Genomic DNA, 21,265 nt, shown 5'->3' with positions numbered 1-21,265 from the left:
TTTTTTTTTGTTATTGTTGTTTACTAAACAAAATCATATGGTCACCTATCTAATCAATGGAACTCTGGATGACAGAATAGGAAAAGCCAATAAATATTCAGAATCAACTGAAAAAAAAATGTTGAGGGCCTGTTAAAAACAAAGTTTACCAAGATAGCAAACAGACATATGTTAGGAGACCCCCCCCCCAACAATCTCAATTTGTGGAAGAAAACCCAGGTCTTCATGGCCTTCTAGAAGGCTAAGAATGTCAAGGCCATACAAAGACAAACACAGAAAAAGCACCATCTTCCTCTCACTCCACAAAGAAAAACAGCAAAACAATCCCACGGCCAAATTATTCCCAGATTGGAAAAGAAAGGAGAAGTTACAGAAAAGACATCAACTACAAATTGACTTTGTTCCTATAATTTGTCCCTTTGTTCCTCCAATCCTGAAGCCAGTAGATGACTCCAAACAAGCACTTGATGTATCCCGAGAATCAGAAAAGTCTCCTCGTACTATAACAACTGTGACCTCCACTGTTTGCTTGCATCATTTTTGAGGTTCCGTTGATTCTTGAAAACTTCAGTGATGGATCACCCCACATGTGAAATGGTGAGTCCACAGCTTTTAGTGGATGTCGCTAGCCTGAATCCCAGAAAATTATGACTCCGTTTGAATGCCATCAACCAATGAGTTTAAAATTGCACCTTGCTTTTACCTCTCTTTGTTGGGACAGATTTCTGGAGAGCTTGGGTTCGAGGAAGCCTCTGACTTCATATCAAGGGAGGAATGCCCTCCATCGGGGGTCTTGGGTGTTCCTGAGCCACTGTCACTATGGAAAAAGGGATCAACAGAAGAGAATAAGAGCAGATCCAGGATGGACTTACACACCATCCAAAAGAGACAATAAAAAAATCAAGAAGGAAACAAGACTACAGCACATCCTGTCCAGCAGGCAACATCCAGATAAACAGGGATTAACACCAGACAAGCAATCAAGCAGAAAACTATACCCTAATGAAGGAACTACCAAGGAGAAAAGGACATCCCCACCAGAACTGACGGGGCAAGCTAATAAACCCCATACTCACTAGCACTGATTATGTTACCTAGTTGGATAATAAACCTTCTGTGAGCCAGCAACCAAGTTCAAGACAGCACCAAGAATTCCACAAAATAGTAGAATACAATTAGAATAGAATTAGAATAGAACAGAGCTGGAAAGGACCTTGGAGGTCTTCTAGTCCAGCCCCCTGCTCAAGCAGGAGAACCTATACCATCTCAGACAGGTCACTGTCCAGTCTCTTCTTAAAAATCTCCAGTGATGGAGTGCCCACGATTTCTGGAGGCAAGCTGTTCCACTGGTTAATTGACTTCACTGTCAGGAAGTTTCTCTTAATTACAGGTTGCTTCTCTCTTTGATCAGTTTCCAACTCTTGTTTCTTGTCCTGCCCTCTGGTGCTTTGGAGAATAATTTGACGCCCTCTTCTTTGTGGAAGCCCCTCAAATAGTGTAGATCCCATCATCAGCATCATTGGGTTTTGTATAACACAACCCAGTGAGGTAGATAAACTATACGAGTGACTCACCCCACATCGCCTACTGAACTCCCATGGATCTGTTTGGACCTGTTTCCTGTCCATCTCCCTAGCCACTTTTCTCCATTGATTATCTGTTTCTTGCCTCAGATTCAAGCTACCAATATTCTGTTGTCTCAGTTTTTAAACTGTGATATAGGAAGAGGGTGGTGTAGAGGTTCCTCAAAGGGAAAGCGATAGGAGTATATTTCTTTTCCACAATGCAAATTGATAGAATAAATCTAGGACAATCCAGATTATGGGCTTCTGGTTGCCAGCCAAAGCTACAAATTAAAGAGACTACAATCCAGGGACTAAATATATGAAAAGGAGAGGCAGACTTTTTCTTCTTCTGTTCTTTTGTCTTTGTTTTTCAGCCACCAAGTATCACAGAAGACAAAGAGATATGATATTTCTAAAGAGGGTGAGGACAGATATTTTTTTCTTTTAAAAACCTTGGGGCAGGGAGAGAAATTAAAAAGTAAAATAGACCTGATGTTCACATCTTTTTACCCCAATAGAAACTTGTCCCTTGCCATCCAATTTCAGCTGTGTTGTTATTGGTTGGAAGCCTGCAGAAAAGTTCTGGGACTTCTAATCAGTTATGAGTTATGAATAAAAGAAGAACTGAGCCTCGTTAGACTAAAACCTGTTTGTTTACTTATAAAAAGCATCCTTTTAATTAATTCATTAGATTTCTATTTTACATTCCATGGAGTCTTCGGTGATCTCTGAACTTCGATGTTGGCTTGCAGACCTTTCATATCTTGATTAGGTAACATCATTTCTAGAAGAACTAGAGAAGCATTGCTTTACACAGGACAAAATTGTGTTAGCTTTAGGATTTGATAACTGAATAACATAGTTTGTGTTATTTTATAGTGGGGAAAAGTTATCACATGGGACTGATCACCAAACCCGATCTATGTACTACTACAACTCTCATGTTTGTCTGTATGTAACCTTTAACTCAGCAAAACGATGGATCACAGACCAACAACTTTTGAACCATACTGCCTCAAATGGACTAATTTATATAATGCATCCAAAATCTGGAACCCATGACTCTCATGAAATTGAAATTTGGCAAAGTTAGAGAACATTTAAGGACATAAAATTTATCACAAAACATTTAGTGACATAATACAGAAGGCCATAAAACATTTCCTATGGTCCACTCCTGGTGTTTGACTATGGGCTAATTTCGAGGTAGATACATTTCTGAATACCTACCCAAAATTTTTAAGAATGTTTCCACTGGAGGCAGCACATTAGAAGCCCTGCCACTGCTGAAATTATTGAACAATCTCATTAGGAAATATCCCTGAAGTGATGACCCAATGTATCACACCGGTTATCCAGTAACTCCCTTTTTACAACCCTGTAATCCCTTAATTCGGGGAAAGAATGTGTGTGTGTGTGTGTGTGTGTGTGTGTGTGTGTGTGTGTATGTGTATATGTGTGGATAAGTCTCTCTCTGTGTGTTTGTGTATTCACTGGGTCATTTAATAATTCAGTAGTTTAATATTTTGACATTTTATTCACTAACAATGAACTCAGTACTATCCATTATAGTAATTTTCTGAATTAGTTTTCAGTATATAGTACTTAATAATTTAAGTAATCCAGTACTTCTTTTTACAATGCATTATCATTTTATCCATTTTATTTCCATCAATTATCTATAAAACATTAATGCACCTTAAACAGAGTTCTGTAACCCTTTTATAAAACTGTAAATGTGGGTAGCGAGTGTAGTCAAGGCAATGACTTCATTATCTTAGATCTAATCCATCCATGTTAGATTTTTTGGAATATCAAACCACGGTTCTCTCAAGCAAAAGTTCTGCGAACAGAATCTGGCTTAATGCCAGCTGCTACCACAAAGAACATAAGAAATACAGGTAGTTCTCGACTTACAACCATTCATTTAATGACTATTTGAAGTTAGAAGGGCACTGAAAAAAGTGACATGTCCATTTTTCACACCTACATCCTTTGCAGCATCCCCATGATCATATGATCACAATCCGGATGCTTGGCAACTGATTCATATTTATGACGGTCGCAGTGTCCCAGGTTCAGGTGATCCCCTTTTCTGACTTTCTGATGAAGCAAAGTCAATAGGGAAGTCAGATTTATTTAACAACTGTGTTACTAACTTATCAACTGCAATGATTCACTTAACAGCTGTGACAAGAAAGGTCGTAAAATGGGGCAAAATGCACTTAACAAGTGTCGTGCTTACACATGAAATTTTTGGTTCAAATTGAGGTCGTAAATTGAGGACTATCTGTATAAGACAAGCTCTGTTGTATTAGGCCAAGTGTCAAGGTATTGATTTAACAGCTAACCAGTTTATGTAATGTAAGATATAAGATGTAATGATGGGAATAACTCAGCAGGGTCTGTGTCTCTTTAAGAGCCTTTGTATAAAGGGAAGGCTCTGATGATATGTTCTCTCTCTTCCGTTTCCTGCTGTAACTGTGGATTGTTGGATCCTGCTGTATTAGCACGTGTATGTATATTTTTCCTGGTGTATGATATTGTACACAATGTAAGATAAACCACCATTTATTATAGACCACTGTTTACTGTGTTTACTCCTGGGTTATCTCGCGCAATAAGACTGTGCACACTCTGACACCAAGATCTAACTTGGGCCATTATTTGCTTTCTACAAATGACCAAATGGATGCCTATAGAGCCCTGCGAGCAGCAGATGGAGTCATGTTACTTTCCCACTTTTGTTCCCCTCCAATTAATATTTGGAGCTGTACTGTCCTCAACCGAGAATTAACATTAATCAACAGATTTGTCCTCGCACTCCTGCAGCTGCCAGTCAATGGAAGGAGAGCACTGCAATTGCGCAGAGCTGGACTCAACTTCTTCTACCACCCCCTATGGTGTGCTTATTTACATTTGATTTCTAATTTCCAATTGACCTCACACAGGCTGGTCAGGGATAGCCAAAGCCTGAGGGCCACAAAATGGCCAGGTTTGTCTTAACCACTATAATACATCAGTTTGTTAGACTAGTCAGTGGATTAGACCAAGGACCAGGGGGGAATGACCAGGCTGAATCTGAGAGAGGGGTCAAGGACGTCATTAGTCTCAAGTCATTTCTCACTCAAAAGAGTCCCTCTCAAATTCTGTTGACTCTTATCTACTGCCAATTTGCTTTGACCGTTAGTACTTCAGATTTTTGTAGGAAGTGTTAGCTTGCAATAAACCTATATTCATTTGAACCGCCTTGACTCCTGATTTCCTGTGCTTGACAATTCTAGTCCAATGTGTTGCCTTCTTCAGTGGCCAAGGCATGTCCACAAACAGTATCTGCCCCCAAGTCTGAGGTAACCCTGAACCTTGATAGGCCTATCCTCAAGAATCCTGTGCTTTATCCATTCCTCTTTGAATTGAATCCAGGTTAGTAGCCATCACCCCATCTTGTGTCAATGAATTCTAGGCGTTTATCAGTTGCCTGTTTTAAATCTCTTTCTAATCAACTTCATCGGAAGACCCTTGTCTTAGGCTTTGGCAGGAGGGAGAATTTTATCCTTGTCCATTTTCAGCATGTTATGTATGATTCTTTACAACAGTGGTTCTCAACCTTTTTAATGCCGCGACCCCCAACCGGTCATAAGTCGAGGACTACTCAACCGATCGTAAGTCGAGGACTACTCAACTGGTGCAGTACCGTTTGCAGAATGGGACTTTTGGCGGGCTCAGCAGGGCAGAGACAGCCTGGACAATTCCTATTGGCTTTTGAAAGCCAATAGAATTAGACTATTCAAGAGAGTCTATTTGATTGGCTTTCAAAAGCCAATAGAATAAAAGGGAGTAGCACAGCTAAGGAAAAGGGGGGGGGGAGAAATGGCAGACTGCGTTGTTTGGCGACCCCCATGAAATGGTCGTTCTACCCCAAATGAGGTCCCGACCTCAGGTTGAAAACCACTGCTTTACAACATAATCATGTTCTCCCCCAAAGCTGCCATTTCTCTAAGCTAAAGAGTTCCAAACCCCCTAATACAGGGGTCCCCAACCTGTCAGCCACAGCCCACTACTGGGCCGTAGCCTAATCACCATGGGGCCACATGAGTGGCCCCATGGTGCATGTGTGTCTGCATGCACGTGCACAGCCCCACTGGCGCAAACAGTGAGGTGAGCATCAGGGGAGTTCGTGACTCCAATCGCGTGAGTGTCATTAGGGGTGTTTGTGGCCCCACTAGCACGAGCATTGTCATGGGCATTTGCAGTCCCACTCGTGCTCACATTGCCATGGTTGTCGTGGGAGCTCATGCACGCACATGCACTTGCCCCTCCCATAAAATCGTCCCCTCTTTCCCCCCCTCCAGCCCAGAAAGGTTGGGGAACTCTGCCTTAATACAAGACACCCCATGCACAAACACATATTTATTGAATTACCATCGGCTCCGGGGTTCTGCTTGGCTTTCGGATCCAGTGTGCAAACGGGGAAATAAGCCCGATCGTCTCTTTATAGGACTCCTTGATTGATTCTTGGCTGTTGCTGCTGCTAATGGAGGCTGAAGAAAGAAACAATTGATCCTAAGTTCTGTGCAAACATACTCTGAATTCTATTCCGCAGTGCAAGAGCCTTGTGAGGAAAGCTGAGCTGAGAGAGAATGAGAGTCACCAATTCAAAGCTGCGATAACTAAATGATAGCTTGAACCTAAATCAGAAGTCCCCAAACCTTTGGGCACCAGGGACCGGTTCCGTGGAGAAAGGGTTTTCCACGGACTGGGTGGGGCTTTGCCTGTTTGTGCAGACCGGCTGCTGGCATGCAGCCTGGTACCGGTCCACGGACCAGGGTTTGAGGACCCCTGACCTAGATAGCTTATCCAAGTTCAACATCTCAACCACTACACCAGGGGTAGGCAACCTTGGCTCTTTTATGACTTGTGGACTTCAATTCCCAGAATTCCTGAGCCAGCCATGCTGAGGAGAAAGGGAGAGGTTTCCAAGCTGAGCCATGGTGGCTCAGGAATTCTGGGAGTTGAAGTCCACAAGTCATAAAAGAGCCAAGGTTACCTACCGCTGCACTACACTATATGTAGTCCTCGAATTCTAACCATTCGTTTAGTGACTGTTCGAAGTTACAACAGCACTGAACAAAGTGACTAATGACCATTTTTCACACTTATGACCACTGAAGCATCCCCATGGTCACAGGATCAAAATTTGTACCCTTGGCAACTAGCATGTATTTATGAAGATTGCAGTAGCCCTGGAGTTTTGTAATCACCTTTTGTGACCTTTTGACAAGCAATAAGGAAGCCATATTCACTTAACAACCACGTTACTAACTTAACCACTGTGGTGATTCACTTAACAACTGTGGCAAGAAAGGTCATAAAATGGGGTAAAACTCACTTAACAATGTTCAGCAATGGAGATTTGGGGCTCAACTGTGGTCGTAAATCAAGGATTACCTGTACTTTGTATTTCCTTAAACTCTATTTATGTACATCCTTCCATTTAATTTGGCCTCTTTGATACCCTTTCTTCCTATAATTAAATGTCACCATTCAGTCTGAAAGCATCTTGAAGCTGGGATCCTACTGTGTTTATGCATACAGAAAGAGAACGCACGTGGAGAATTCATGGCGGTGAGCAATCAAGATATTTGCTTTTGAAAAAAAGAATGAAGATTTAAAACAAAGGAAGAAGTGCAGTTTGGAATGTCACAGATCAAAGCCAATCAGTACTAGGCACAGCCATTTCTTTTGCCCCAAATTCACAGAATTGACCCTCCCCCTCATGAATCTAATGAAGAAGGGATACAAGGAGCAGATTCCTTTTTTTAAAGGTAACGATAAAGGTTTCCCCTTTGACTCTAGGGCAGAGGTAGACAACCTTGGCTCTTTTATGACTCGTGGACTTCAACTCTCAGAATTCCTGAGGTAGCTATGCTATGCTGGCTCAGAAATTCTGGGAGTTGAAGTCCATGAGTCATAAAAGAGCCAAGGTTGCCTACCCCTGCTCTGGGGGCGGGGAGGCGCTCATTTCCTGGCTCAGGGAGCTAGCATTGTCTGAAGACCCTTCTGTGATCATGTGGCTAGCATGAATATATGATAAGGCCTACAATATGCTGTTATCTTCACAATGAAGTGGTACTTATTTATCTACTTGCATGCTTTCAAACTGCTAAGTGGGCAGGAGCTGGAACAAGGACGGGAGGTCACCCCATCATGTGGCGCTGGAGTCTCGAGCGAACTGCCAGCCTTCCAGTCAACAGGCCCAGCATCTTAAACCACTAGGCCACCAAGGGAGGTACCAAAGTGGTACCTATTTATCTACGTGCATTTGCATGCTTTTGAACTACTGGGTTGCCAGGAGCTGGGGCAGGAGTCAGGAATTCACCCCATTGCCCGGCACTCGGGTCTTGAACCTGGGCTGTCAACTTTCCAGCTGACAAACTCAGCATCTTTAACCATTGAGCCACTGTGCTCCTTCCCTTCTTTTACACTGTTACAAATCGCATGGCACTTACAGAGAAGGTGGTCTTGGTTATTTCAACACTGTTGTGCACAATCCCTCCACTCAAACTCCCAGGGATTCCTCCAGGCTGGTGCTTCTTCTGGCTTCCTACCATGGTTTCCATGGAGTGGCTGCGGACTCGGATCGCTCTCTATTAGATGAAAAAAGAGGCAGGTCAAGATCAGGACTGGAAATGTTTGGACATTGTTGGTTTATTACACCCAAGCAGCTGAACCAAGCACAGTCACCTCTGAATGATATCCTTGCATACTGTAAATAAAAAGGCACCATCCATGCAGAAGAAGGCAGTATTAGGAAAACATTTTTCAGTCTGAAGGAGACTATGATGGGATGTTTGCAACCCAAAATAAGACCTCTCCATACTGTGACATTTTCTTGCAGATCCTATGTATATTTATACACTGACTTGTATTTATAGATTGACTGATTAGCTGAAAGTCAAACCATGCAACCTCTAATTGAACATTAAGTGTTGATTCAAATTCCTACAAAGGTGATAATAGGATCTTGACCAGCCTTTCTCTCTCTCTCTCTCTCTCTCTCTCTCTCTCTCTCTCTCTCTCTCTCTCTCTCTCTCTCTCTCTCTCCCTCCCTCCCTCCCTCCCTCCCTCCCTCCCTCCCTCTACCTCCCTCCCTCCCTCCTCCCCTCTTTCTTTAAGGTCCTTGGTGGTCTCTGAGCTTGGTTGTTTCCTTCCAGATGTTTCTGCAGTGCAGTAATGATTTTACCTGATTGGACAATGAAATATCTGCAAGAAAATAACCACACTCAGAGAGCACCAAAACCCTACAAATTGAGCTACAAATATTCTTTTCCTTTGGTACCTCTCTCTTTCTCACCAACACCATACTTTTCTTATTGTTGTCACTTTTTGCTAGTATTCATACTAATAGTAAACCTAGAGTAGAACATGATTACTCATATTAAAAAGAGGTCACTGTCAGGCGCAAGCCACCAGAACCACTTATGGATAGGCCCAAATGGATATTTTGTTGTTGATCACCTATATTACAAGAATCTCACCAGACTGTCTGTCTTCCCTTGGGAAAAGGCAGGTAGATGTAGACCTAAAGGTTTGATCCTAGACGTTTGCTGGAATGTTTCTTTACTGCCACTGGCAGGGGTTCCTCTCCTTCAGCCAGTAAATCCACAACAATCACCAAAATACACGCTGCATCTGCACCATGCTTTTGACCTAGTTATTGAATTAACCCATTCTAGGCATCTGCGCGGTATCTTGTACTATAAAGTCCCTTATATAGTATTAAGCAATGTTCATATTCCATTCCCCTTGGAGAGGAATGCCTTGAATGGAGTCAGGACTACAACGCAAAGTTTTCCAGTGATTTCTGACTTGTAGTGTTTTAAGTTAAAGTCTCCTTCCTGTCAAGCTCAGTCACTGGTTACAACAGCCATGTGGGATTATTTGGCACAGTACAGAAACTTTGCTATTGTTTTCTTCCTAAATACTTTCCAGTTTAGCTACAATCTTAATGGCCTCCCAGTGAAGTACAAACCAGATTCTGCTTAGTGCTGGAACCTATTGTAGACCAGTTAACTTGAAAGCCTCACAATGGCACTTCTATAATCTACTTTGACTGGCTGCAACAATGCCATATTAACCATGGAGAAGCTATTCACTGGACAACATATAGAAAACTGTCACTATGCATTTCAATACAATTAAACCTGAAGTTCAAAGTGAGAGTGCCCCGAAGCTAAATGCAACAGAGAGAGCGAGCCCAAAATGTTTGACATAAGATCTATAGGAACAAAACTTTCCTAAGGTCCTGTTTAAAAAGAAAAAGCAGATCAAGCAGAAAAGAATTCCATGGACAAAGACCTATTAGAGAAAAAGCATAAAGAAGGGCAATTCTTTTATTACATAAGAATGCAGGCAAATAACCCTGACAGGTACAAGAAACAAGGAGCCAGGATAGAGTTCAAAAGCATGGCAAATTTATTCCATGCAGCCTATATACAAGAATCTGATCTACTAACAGTCAATGTGAATTGGTGTCAGATAAGAGTTAATAGACTTCAAGGGGGAAAGGGCTGGACTTAGATTTCTTTTGGAGATGTAGATACTCCAGACTGATGATGTGTTTGACCCTACCCTCAGGCTAAACCTGGTCATCTCCTACAAACCTCTTAAATTTCCAGATATGTCCATCAATTCAAATTGCCTACTGTGGTTCTTACTGCTTAATTGCATTTCTCCCAACCTTCAATTCTTTAACCCAAAAATGATACAGCAAACTCCAATCAAATCCAATCCTTTATTTGCTTATACCCAATGGATAGAATCTTGCCAAACTAAAGCTATAACCTTCTAACCTACTAGATAAAGTATATCCTGAGAGATTCTAGGCAGGGTGTGGCTATCCTGAACGTCTTCTCTCCCTCCCCATCCAGCTTGGGACTGCACAGTCTCTTAATCAGGGCCTCTCTCTGGGAAAGATCTGTGTTGCCAAAACTCCCCCACTGCTCCATCAGGTGCATATTCCATCACAGTCTCTCGCACACTCTGCTTTTGCTAGCTGCATGCTTCTTTGCCTCTTTGATCCATAATCTGCCTTGCTATATAGTAAGGAGGCTTGTATATTAAGCCAAACAAAAAATAACTGAATCACATGAACAGTTAAAGAGCTGGTTCAAAAGACAGGCCTTCCAAAGTCAACCTGAATGGGCCCAAATCCAATTTCCACGCACATGTGTTTCATAGTTGGAACAAAACACAGATGAAGGTGGTGCTGTCCAGTAATCTTCATACTGTAAACAGATTTTGAGAAGATAAGCGCTTTCAGAAGAACGTCTCTGGCAGATCCCAACAGGCTCAGAATGATAGATGTGGTCCTTCTCATTGATTTATTGGGGTTTTTTTTTCAACTATGCATGCTACCTGATGCATTGTCTGATACACTAGACTAGGGGTGTCAAACTGCTGGCCCACAGGCCGTACGCATCACACAGAAGCCACACCCACCCCATTGCCGACAATGGCAAAACTGTCCCGATATGTTGCACAACGTCACCTGACATCGCAAGTTTGACATGTCTGCACTAGACACTGAAAACATCCTGAGCCGGCAAGACATCCTCAACCTTAGCAACTTTAACATGTGTAGATGTCAGCTCCCCAAATTCATCAACTAGCATGCTTTATGATATGTGAACTTCAACTTCTACCTGGCTGGGGAATTCTGGGAGTCGACTTCTGCACTTCTTAAAAGTTACTGAGGTTGAAGGAAAAAAATGGCCCTAAGGTCTTGAGGACCTAGAAGGTTAATACCAAGTCCTTAAATTTTCAGCAGAAACCAAGCCTGATAATTATTTATTATAATAGAAGGGAATATTTGTGGTTCTGGTTTGAACTGTGGAGTCTTTGGTGCTCTCTGAGCATGGTTGTTTGCTTGCAGGCACTGCATAGTCCAACTAGATAACACAGTGTGATCAGTGTGGAGTGGGCTCCTTGCTTATATATAATAGCTTGCCCTGACAACCTGTGGGGTTGTCGTTTTCTCCTGGATAGTTCCTTGATTGGGGTATTGTTTTCTGCTTGATTGTTTGTCTGGTTGCTTATATGGATGTTGACTGTCGGAAGGGATATACATACAGGTAGTCCTGGACTTAACAACCAAAATACAGCCCATAATTTCCATTGCTTATCAAGGCAGTTAAGTGAGTTGTCCCATTTTACAATCTTTTTTTGCCACGGTTGTTAAACGCATCACTGCAGTTATTAAGTGAATCATGCGGTTGTTAAGCAAGTCTGGCTTCCCCCATTATTTTGCTTGTGGGAAGCTGGTTGGGATGGTTACAGATGGTGATTACATGAGGGTGCAACTGTCATGAATACATGCTGGTTACCAAGCGCCAAAATTGTGATGTTGACTGTGGGGATGTTGCAATGATCAAAAGTGCAAGGACTGGCTATAAGTCACTCTTTTTTCAGTGTTATTGTAACTTTGACTGGTCATTAAATGAATAGTTGTAAGTCAAGGACTACCAAACAAATGGTTGTAAGTCAAGGACTACCTGTATTCTGCTCTTTTCATTTCCTTCTTTTGCTTTGAATGGTTTATAAATATGGTTTGTTGCTATTTGTCTATTGATGGCTGATTTGTCCGAATGCCAAGCTTCCGGGAATTCCCAAGCATTTTGGATTGGACTTGGTCTAGAATGTTTCCCAGTTGAAATTATGGTTGAGTCTGTTCATGTGTTATGAGATTAAGGAGTTTTCACTGTGTGCTCTGACTGCAGAAGTGGAGTCAGACGGCATCCATGAACTGCAGAGCACATCCATGAACCCCAACTGGCTGTCAGAAGACACAATAAAAACATCTTAATTTCACTGTACTGTACATAGACAGGCTCCATCATGGCTGGTGAGATGGAACTGGTAGGCTCATGTAACCATCAAAACATGTTGCCCACCTTTGACCAACAGCCTGCAAGCACAGAAAAGTTCCATACTTGTCAGTTGGGCTATTTCTAAATGGTCTAAATGTCCTACTGTTCTTCTGAAATAGTGCTAAATCTTTAGACTCGGCAGCTTGTATTATCTCAAGGGATCCAGATTGCTGAATTAGAACAGAATGGAATAGAATAACAGAGTTGGAAGGGACCTTGGAGGTCTTCTAGTCCAACCCCCTGCTCAGGAAGGAAACAAATGGTTGTGCAATCTCTTCTTAAAAACTTCCAGTGTTGGAGCAGTGTTGTTCCATGATTAATTATTCTAACTGTCAGGAAATTTTTGCTTAGTTCTTGGTTGCTTCTCTCCTTGATCAGTTTCCATCCGTTGCTTCTTTTCCTGCCTTCAGATGCTTTGGAAAAAAGCTTGACTCCCTCTTCTTTGTGGCAACCCCTGAGATATTGGAACACTGCTATCATGACCCCTAGTCCTTCTCTTCATTAAATTAGACAAACCCAATTCCAGCAACCGTTCCTTATATGTTTTAGCCTCCAGCCCCCTGATCATCTCTGTTGCTCTTCTTTGTACTCTTTCTAGAGTCTCAACATCTTTTTTACATTGTGGTGACCAAAACTGGATGCAGTATTCCAAGTGTGGCCTTACCAAGGCATTGAAGAGTGGTATTAATACTTCACGTGATCTTGATTCTATCCCTCTGTTAATGCAGCCCAGCACTAAGTTGGCCTTTTTGGCAGCTGCAGCACACTGCTGGCTCATATTTAAGTGATTGTCCACTAGGACTCTAAGATTCCTCTCACAGTTACTACTATGTGTCTAAATCCACATACTCAAGTTATTAAATTACCCAGGAGGTAGGTGTGGAAGACATGTTGCAATTATTGTGGAGCTACTCTCTCCTGTTTCATCCATATCTCTTCTCTATGCTTGTGACCTGTCAGTTGAGCTAAAGGATATGAAGAAAACACAAGTAGTAAAGTGGAAGGTAGTGATTTATATCAAGTGAGCTCTGTGGTCAACTGGACCTTCATGCGATGACACCACTGACAAAGAGCTGCCATTGCTCGCTACTCCTAGAAGTAGCCTCTGTGTTGGGCTCAATGGCACCACATCTCCACACAAATTTTAAAGAAAAAGTGAGCTCATTTGCTCAGCTAACAGGGCATCTGAGTATTCAACAACCTCACCTTCCAGTTTCAAGTCACTTCTTGTGCAGATCAAAGTTTGTGGTTACATGACATCTAGGATTTTTTGGGTAATCATTTTATTAAAAGTTTGAGTTACAATAGTAAAAGATCAGACAACCTTAAAAAAGAAAAGAAAAATGGAGTGCAAGTATAAACAATTTCATACTCTCTTCCCTTCCTCTTAATTAACAAGTTTAAAACTCCTCATCCCATAATACAGGGGTCTTCAAGCTTGGTCCTTTTATGACTTGTGGACTTCAAATCCCAGAATTCCTCAGTCAGGCATGCTGGCTGAGGAATTCTGGGAGTTGAAGTCCACAAGTCATAAAAGGGCCAAGTTTGAAGACCCCTGCCATTATAGTTCATCTCTTAACTATAATCTAATAAGTAACATCTTCTCCAATCAGCTGCTATCAAAAATGTCCAAACACAGCTTTAACATAACAACATTAATTAATATACAGTATATATAAAACTTAACATTGCACATCTCAACTCTTAGCAATAACTCTATTTAAAAGGCATAAAGTGGTCTCAATATCTCAGTATAAACAAAAGTCAGTTTTACATAACAAAGAAGGACCATTTCTCTTTTTAAAAAGTCCCCACAAACATCCCTTATTTCTAGAGCAGGGGTGTCAAACTTGCAACATCACGTGACGTGTCACAACGTATTGCGCCTTTTTTTCCGTTGTCGGCAATGGGGTGGGTGTGGTATTGCTATGATGCATCCAGCCTGCAGGCCGGCAGTTTGACACCCCTGTTTTAGAGTAACTGTAGGGAAAGAGATTATAGGCCATGTTAATTATAAACAAATCCAGATTTAGCAAATATATAGCAATCCCAATAGTGTAACATAATGCAAAAAACTAAAATTTAACATAGCAAAGAGGGATAATTTTACCTTTTAAAAGAACATGTTCACAAAACTTCCTTATACACAGCCAGTTTAAATGCTGTAGTATAAGGGAAAAGCTTAAAACACCATATTAAATATAAGCAAATTAAATAAACAATACTTTTCCACTCTAGGTACCAACCAATCCAGATTCTATCTCGATCAAATAAACCAACTTTGTATTCTTTTTTAAAGGTAAAACAATCTTTCTTTTTAATTCATTTAGATGGTTGTTGATCCTTGATACAAATTTCTTCAGTGTGTTAAACAGCCTCTTTTGCAAGTCCAGCAAAAAGAAATTGTTCCAATTGCTCTCGGATGTCATTTTATGTCCTTAATTTTTAAAGCCTCATTCAATTTTTTCTTTATATCTGATTACATATTCTCATTCAAATATTCATCTTGTTCTCGGGTAGATTTTGTTACATTTTTTTTTCTGTACATCTTTTGGGAACAGACTGTTCCCAAGAAGATGCAACGTAGCTGATATAATTGGTTCAAAGTCCTGGCACAATCCCCAATGCAGTTCATCAAAGATATCTTTGAAAGCTATAATAAGTTACTTGTCTTGTTATGTCTCCAATATAAGATACAATTTTTCTTTCCCAGAAACATGAATTTGTTCTTTAAGAATTTCAAAGTCTTAATATTCAAAATCCAATATTCCAACATTTTTAAACCCCTAATCCATTTAAAACTTTGTGTAGCCAAAACTGTGTCTTGTTTTTTGCTATAATTATTTAAAAAATATAAAGATACATCATTTTCATCAAGAAGAGGGGGACAACCTATTATCCAAAGCACCTGAAGGAGAGAACCAACCTAGAACTAAGGAGAAATATCCTGTTAGTTAGAACAATTAATCGGTGAACAACTTGCTTATAGGAGTTGTGGGTACTTCATTAATGGAGTTTTTAAAAAAGAGATTGGATAACCACTTGTCTAAAATGGTATAAGGTTTCCTGCCTGAGCAGAGGGTTGGACTAGATGACCTCCAAGGTCCCTCCCAATCTGTTATTCTATTCTGTTCTGTTCTTAAGGATTGAAGGCACATAGGCAATTTCTGAAAGAGATATGCAAAGTTAGTATCCTTTGAAAAGACTCAGTTTGTGGCTGGAGCAATTATGGTGAATTCCCTCATCTTCCAATTCTCCCTCCCTCTGGAGTCTTCTTGAGGAGATCAGCTTGAATGATCTCACATCCTCTCTTTGTCCAGAGATGGTTAAAGGAGCTCATCTGCTCATCGGCTCCCTGTTTGTGACTGCAAATATTGACTCCACTTTTCACGGAGTTGCCTTCAATCTGCCATCTTCCCCGGAAGTTCCCTGGTATCCAGCTGTTGGGAGTGGTTGCATCCATTGTATTGTGCTTGAAGACTGTGTGAGCATTAGGTATTCTTTGGCAGGAATTAGGGCCAGGAAGATGGAACTGGGAGGGGGGAGGTGTCAAGGATCCTATACAACAGACTGAGCAGAGTGATCCATGAGTGGCCCATGAAATACAACAGGGTTAGCTTAACACATTTTGAAGTCCATAAAGTCCTGACTACGTTTAAGGATGAACATAGTCCTGCTGCTTTGTTGAGAATCACTTTAATGCAGAGGTCTTCAAACTTGGCCCTTTTATGACTTGTGGACTTCAACTCCCAGAATTCCTCAGCCAGGCACGCTGAGGAATTCTGGGAGTTGAAGTCCACAAGTCATAAAAGGGCCAAGTCTGAAGACCCCTGCTTTAATGGATGCCTGACTGATGTCACTGGTTGCTTTATGAAATACAACACTGCAAAGTACAGTTCTTTTGCTCTGTGGCTTGTGCTGAAACTCTGCCCTTCCACACAAGAAGTCCTGAGGGCCTCAACTCAAGCTTTTGTGCATTTTCCTCCCAAAAAATCACAATACATTAATCAACAGGCACATACTCTCTCACATTGCCTTATCACATTGGGATTATCAAGGTGAGAAATGACCCCATTTCCCCCCCCCCAAATGACAAATACAAAAGAATATCTCATAAATCACCACAGATGCCCACACCAACACATACACAGTGTTGTTCTCAAAATAAATTGGGATACAGAAAAACAATATTCCCCTTCCTAAATTCTGCAAATTTATGGTTGATTAGTCTTCAGCATAAAGAAACTGGGATATGGCTTTAATGTGAAAGTTTTAGAAGTTTGTTTGGAATCTCTACAAACATTTCATTCTGCAATGTCATCAGACATAGACAATAAGATGACTGCCTCACGATGCCTTGAGATAAATTCTGAATTCTGGATTAAATCTTCTTATCAGAATGAGAAATTCTTTTCTTGATAATAGATTGGCACCTACTTCAAAATAAATGAACACCAGCCCTGCTGAATTTGCATCAGAGAGAAGAACAGCTTGTTTTGAGATGTGGACCTACAGTACCATATCACCCCAAATCTGACCGTCTGCTAAAGGTAAAAGTTTCCCCCTCCCATCATGTCCAACTCTAGGGGGCAGTGCATGTCTCTGTTTCCAGCTTTGTCCAAAGTTGCTTCTGTGGTCATGTGGCCAGCATGATTATATGCCATGGGGCATGGAAAACTGTTAACTTCCCACCAAAGTGGTACCCATTTATCTATTCACACTTGCATGATTTCGAACTGCTAGGTTAGCAGGAGCTGGGGTAAGGATGGGAGCTCACCCTGTCGTGCGTTGTTTGGGTCTCGAACTGCCGATTTTCCAATCAACAAGGCCAGTATCTTAACCACTAGGACACAGCACCCATATGGTATCACTATACCATTTTCCCCCCATATTCTGCAGCTCAGCAACTGGCAGGCCCTTGACTGAATGCAGCCCAAACTGTTTATGCTTGTCTGCTGAGTTCACGTTGGACCAATGCTAATAAATCCGGGTCATGCTGTTTCCCATCATTCTGAGACAGGCTCCCACTAACAACACATTGGAAAAGGGGAAGAATGAAAATTCTAACTCAATAAATAGTAACAAGTTATATGATGATTATTCTCATGTAAATGGGTAAAGAGTTGCAACATTTCAATGTAAAAAAGATGTTGAGACTCTAGAAAGAGTACAGAGAAGAACAACAAAGATGATCAGGGGACTGGAGCCTAAAGCATATAAGGAACCATTGCTGGAATTGGGTATGTCTAGTTTAATGAAGAGAAGGACCAGGAGTGACATGAAAGCAGTCTTCCAATATCTCAGGGGCTGCCACAAAGAAGAGGGAGTCAAGCTATTTTCCAAAGCGCCTGAAGACAGGACAAGAAGCAACGGGTGGAAACTAATCAAGGAGAGAAGCAATCTAGAACTAAGGAGAAACTTCCTGACAGTTAAAACAATTAACCAGTGAAACAACCTGCCTCCAGAAGCGGAGAACGTTCCAACACTGGAAGTTTTTAAGAAGAGACTGGACAGCCATTTGTCCGAAATGGTATAGGGTTACCTCCCTGAGTAGGGGGTTAGAATAGATGACCTCCAAGGTGCCTTCCAACTTTATTATTATTATTTATTCTGTTTGCTTTTGTTGTTGTTCAGTTACGAAGTCATGTCTGACTTTTCATGATCCCATGGATAACAGCCCCTCTGCCCTTCACTGTCTCCCAGAATTTGCCTAAATTCATGTACATTGCATCAATGACACTATCTAACCATCTCACCCTTTGCCCTCCCTTTCTCCTTTTGCCTTCCATCTTTCCCAACATCAGGGTCTTTTCCAATGAGTCCTCTCTTCTCCTTTGGTGGCCAAAGCACTTGAGCTTCAGCTTCAGTAATTGTCCTTCCAAAGAACATCCAGGCTGATTTCCTTTAGGAGTGACTGGTTTGATCTCCTGGCAGCCCAAATCTTGAGCCAAAATAGGGACCAAAATAGGTAGAATGCCTTCTAAAATGAAATGCATCCCCAGCCATCTTCTTGGAGGCCAAATCTATTTTAAAAAATCACAAACCAAACCATCTGAAAAACTTAACTGAAAAAAAAGGCTACCCTCCCCCTTTGATCATATTGGAAAGGATTTTGATTTTTTTTTTTTTATCCCCCAGACTGTGCAAGTGTTAACAAAGCAAAAAAGAACATCTGTGATTTCTTGTTGCATTTTGTAGGCAGCAACTCCAGTCTCTTCTCCTTTCTTCCATTTCCTTTATCCATTTACCCAGGCAACACACTGAGAAGTAAATAAGCAATTAAGCAGACCAACAAGGCTGTCCATAGGTACAAGGGCAGCTGCACCATTTTTCTGGCAGTTGTTTTCCTCATCAGCCCTGGGATCTCCTGCAATGCCAGAAGAGTAAAAAAAAAAGTCCAATTCTGTATAACATCAGAAGCAAGGGGGGAAAAAAACACTAAGCCTTCGGTCCTTAGCTTATCCTTCTGACAAGCATTTGGGCGATGGGCAATGACTGATGGAAGGATGCAATGTATTGAAAGAGGCTAGCGGTCAAAAGTATCAGTGGCATTTAATTTTGGCCACTTTGCAGTAAAACTATGTGTCTGCTTCTCTACGTTACAAAAATCCAAGAACATTTTTTTTTACCTTAAACGATTCCAAGAATCCACCGTGTCCACCGTTCTCCAGCTTGTCTTCCTCAGATCCTAGGCCCAACATCAGCTGCGTGTGGACGTGGAGTTCATCGTGCAAGTTGTCCAATAAGGCAGCCCGTGTTCGATCCTAGAAGCAACGTTAGGGGGTTCTAAAATGGCCTTGCAGTTCTGATGTAGGCTAAAAGGTGGTTGGGTTCGCTGTTCCTCAGCCTTGGTAGCGTGAAGCTTGTGTGGACTTCCACTTCCAGAACTCCCATGCTGGCTGGGGAATTCTGGGAGTTGAAGTCCATCCATCTTAAAGTTATTGAGGTTGAAGAACACTGATCTGTGGAATCACTACCTACTAACTCAGGTAGTCCTCGACACACGACTACAGTTGAGCCCCAAATTTCTGTCGGTAAGTGAGACATTTGCTAAGTGAGTTTTGCCCCATCTCACAACCTTTCTTGCCACAGTTGTTGTGAATAACTGCAATTGTTAAGTTAGTAACACGGTTGTGAAGTGATTCAGGCTGCAACCATTGAGTTTGACTGTCAGAAGGTTGCAAAAGGTGATCACATGACTCCAGGACATTGCAATTGTCGTAAATAGGAGTCAGTTGTCAAACGTCTGAATTTCGATCACATGATCATGGAGATGCTGCAACAGTCGTAGCTGTGGAGGTCAGGGATTAGAAGAGATTAAAGGGTATACAAGTAGTCCTTTACTTACAATCAGTCACTGAGTTTAACAGACCTCTCTGGGGATCCTGACGATGGTTCTGAAGTTCTGATGCTGCCCCCCCCCCAAGGTCACGTGATTGCATTTCTGGTGCTTGGCAACTGACCCGCATTTATGACTGTTGGCAACATCCTGCAGTCTCATATGACTGCATTTTATGATGTTTTTGCCCAAGTCCAGCATTTACCTTCAGTTTTCAGCCAAAACACCCAAAGCAAACAATTGGTCCACTTACCAATCACAGTGTTTGCTTAATGACCATTGCAAAAAAACTAAAAGGTCATAAAATTGGGTCGGTTATAGGGATGACCCATTTTACAACCGTCGTGACATACAACCATAATGGGCAGGCTCCATGATGGTCGTAAGTCGAGGACTACCTGTAGTTATGGCTTGGGTGCTTAGCTTTTCTTACTTTTATTTCATTTCATTCTTTTCCTTCTTATTGGTTTCATTGTTTGTCTTTTTCACACGGATATCCGTCACCTAGAGTTGCATGCTGCCACATGGGTGGCTTTATACATCTTTTAAATAAATAAAAATAGCATGTGTACGATGTTGTGTGCCAAAGGTGCAAAGCTTACACTATAAGGGTGTGATCTGTTTTTGTCATCTGCCTCCCTTTGACTCCCCTTGCGGTACCTTTGTATTGAAGCTGCTCTTTCTTTTCTTTTCTTTTTTTAAGTTTTTGACACAGTCACAGCTTCTGTGGGACGCCTAGTTCACCTGGGAGATTTTGAGCGGTAATAAAGATCAGCTCTCACAAATAAAAAAAGGGAAGCTTATGCCTGAGGAAGCTGAACATTCACAAATGCAGCTCAGCCTTAATTGGCTTTAAGATAAATTTCCCTTCAAGTTGAGCTCAACCCTGGATGACTTCATAGATAGGGCCCATATTGTTTTCTCAGCAGGACGCCTGTAATTAATAGAGCTGTGAGCTCTGATCTATTGATTAAACACGATTTAATCCGCTCAAAGACTTCTGCATGAATCGGCAGGAGATGCTTTTGATCACAGAAAGCCATTTTAATTGGTGAGCCTGGGAAGGTAATCCCTCCTGTCGTGCTACAGCAGGGAAAGGGACTGTAGTTGTCCACCCCGTGTGGTGTTCCTTTAACAGTGGTGTGCTTCAGAATGCCAGAATTCCTGGGTCAAATAATTCCAACGACATGCAGCAAACTTTGCATGAACAACTTTTCACACAAAGGTATTTCCTGTTACAAACAATTGCATGGTACACCAGTACAGTCTAGAGCAGGGGTAGGCAATCTTGGCTCTTTTATGACTCGTGGACTTCAACTCCCAGAATTCCTGAGCCAGCCATGCTGAGGAGAAAGGGAGAAGTTTCCATGCTGAGCCATGCTGGCTGAGGAATTCTGGGAGTTGAAGTCCATGAGTCATAAAAGAGCCAAGGT

General features: G+C 41.6%; 1 protein-coding gene across 11 annotated transcripts in view; it reads right to left on the bottom strand.

The window, feature by feature from the left end:
• RAP1GAP2 (RAP1 GTPase activating protein 2) overlaps positions 1–21,265 on the bottom strand; it is a 325,705-nt gene that overhangs the window by 10,239 nt on the left and 294,201 nt on the right. For 9 of the 11 annotated variants that reach the window (XM_039341835.1, XM_039341843.1, XM_039341852.1 and 6 more), the window contains 4 exons: positions 19,123–19,257; positions 8,075–8,212; positions 5,988–6,106; positions 704–817 (listed from right to left, as the gene is read on the bottom strand). In XM_039341835.1, the coding sequence (XP_039197769.1) occupies positions 704–817; positions 5,988–6,106; positions 8,075–8,212; positions 19,123–19,257 (506 nt within the window). Of the gene's footprint in view, positions 1–703; positions 818–5,987; positions 6,107–8,074; positions 8,213–15,518; positions 16,064–18,025; positions 18,861–19,122; positions 19,258–21,265 lie in introns of those variants that run through there. The other 2 variants (XM_039341924.1, XM_039341916.1) reach the window with 2 other exon arrangements.

Source organism: Crotalus tigris, unplaced genomic scaffold (assembly GCF_016545835.1).
Source record: "Crotalus tigris isolate CLP2741 ecotype Arizona unplaced genomic scaffold, ASM1654583v1 scf7180000017550.10884619, whole genome shotgun sequence".
Taxonomy (NCBI): Eukaryota; Metazoa; Chordata; class Lepidosauria; order Squamata; family Viperidae; genus Crotalus; species Crotalus tigris.
Note: the sequence above shows the minus strand (reverse complement) of the source record. Positions and strands in the feature narration are given on the sequence as shown.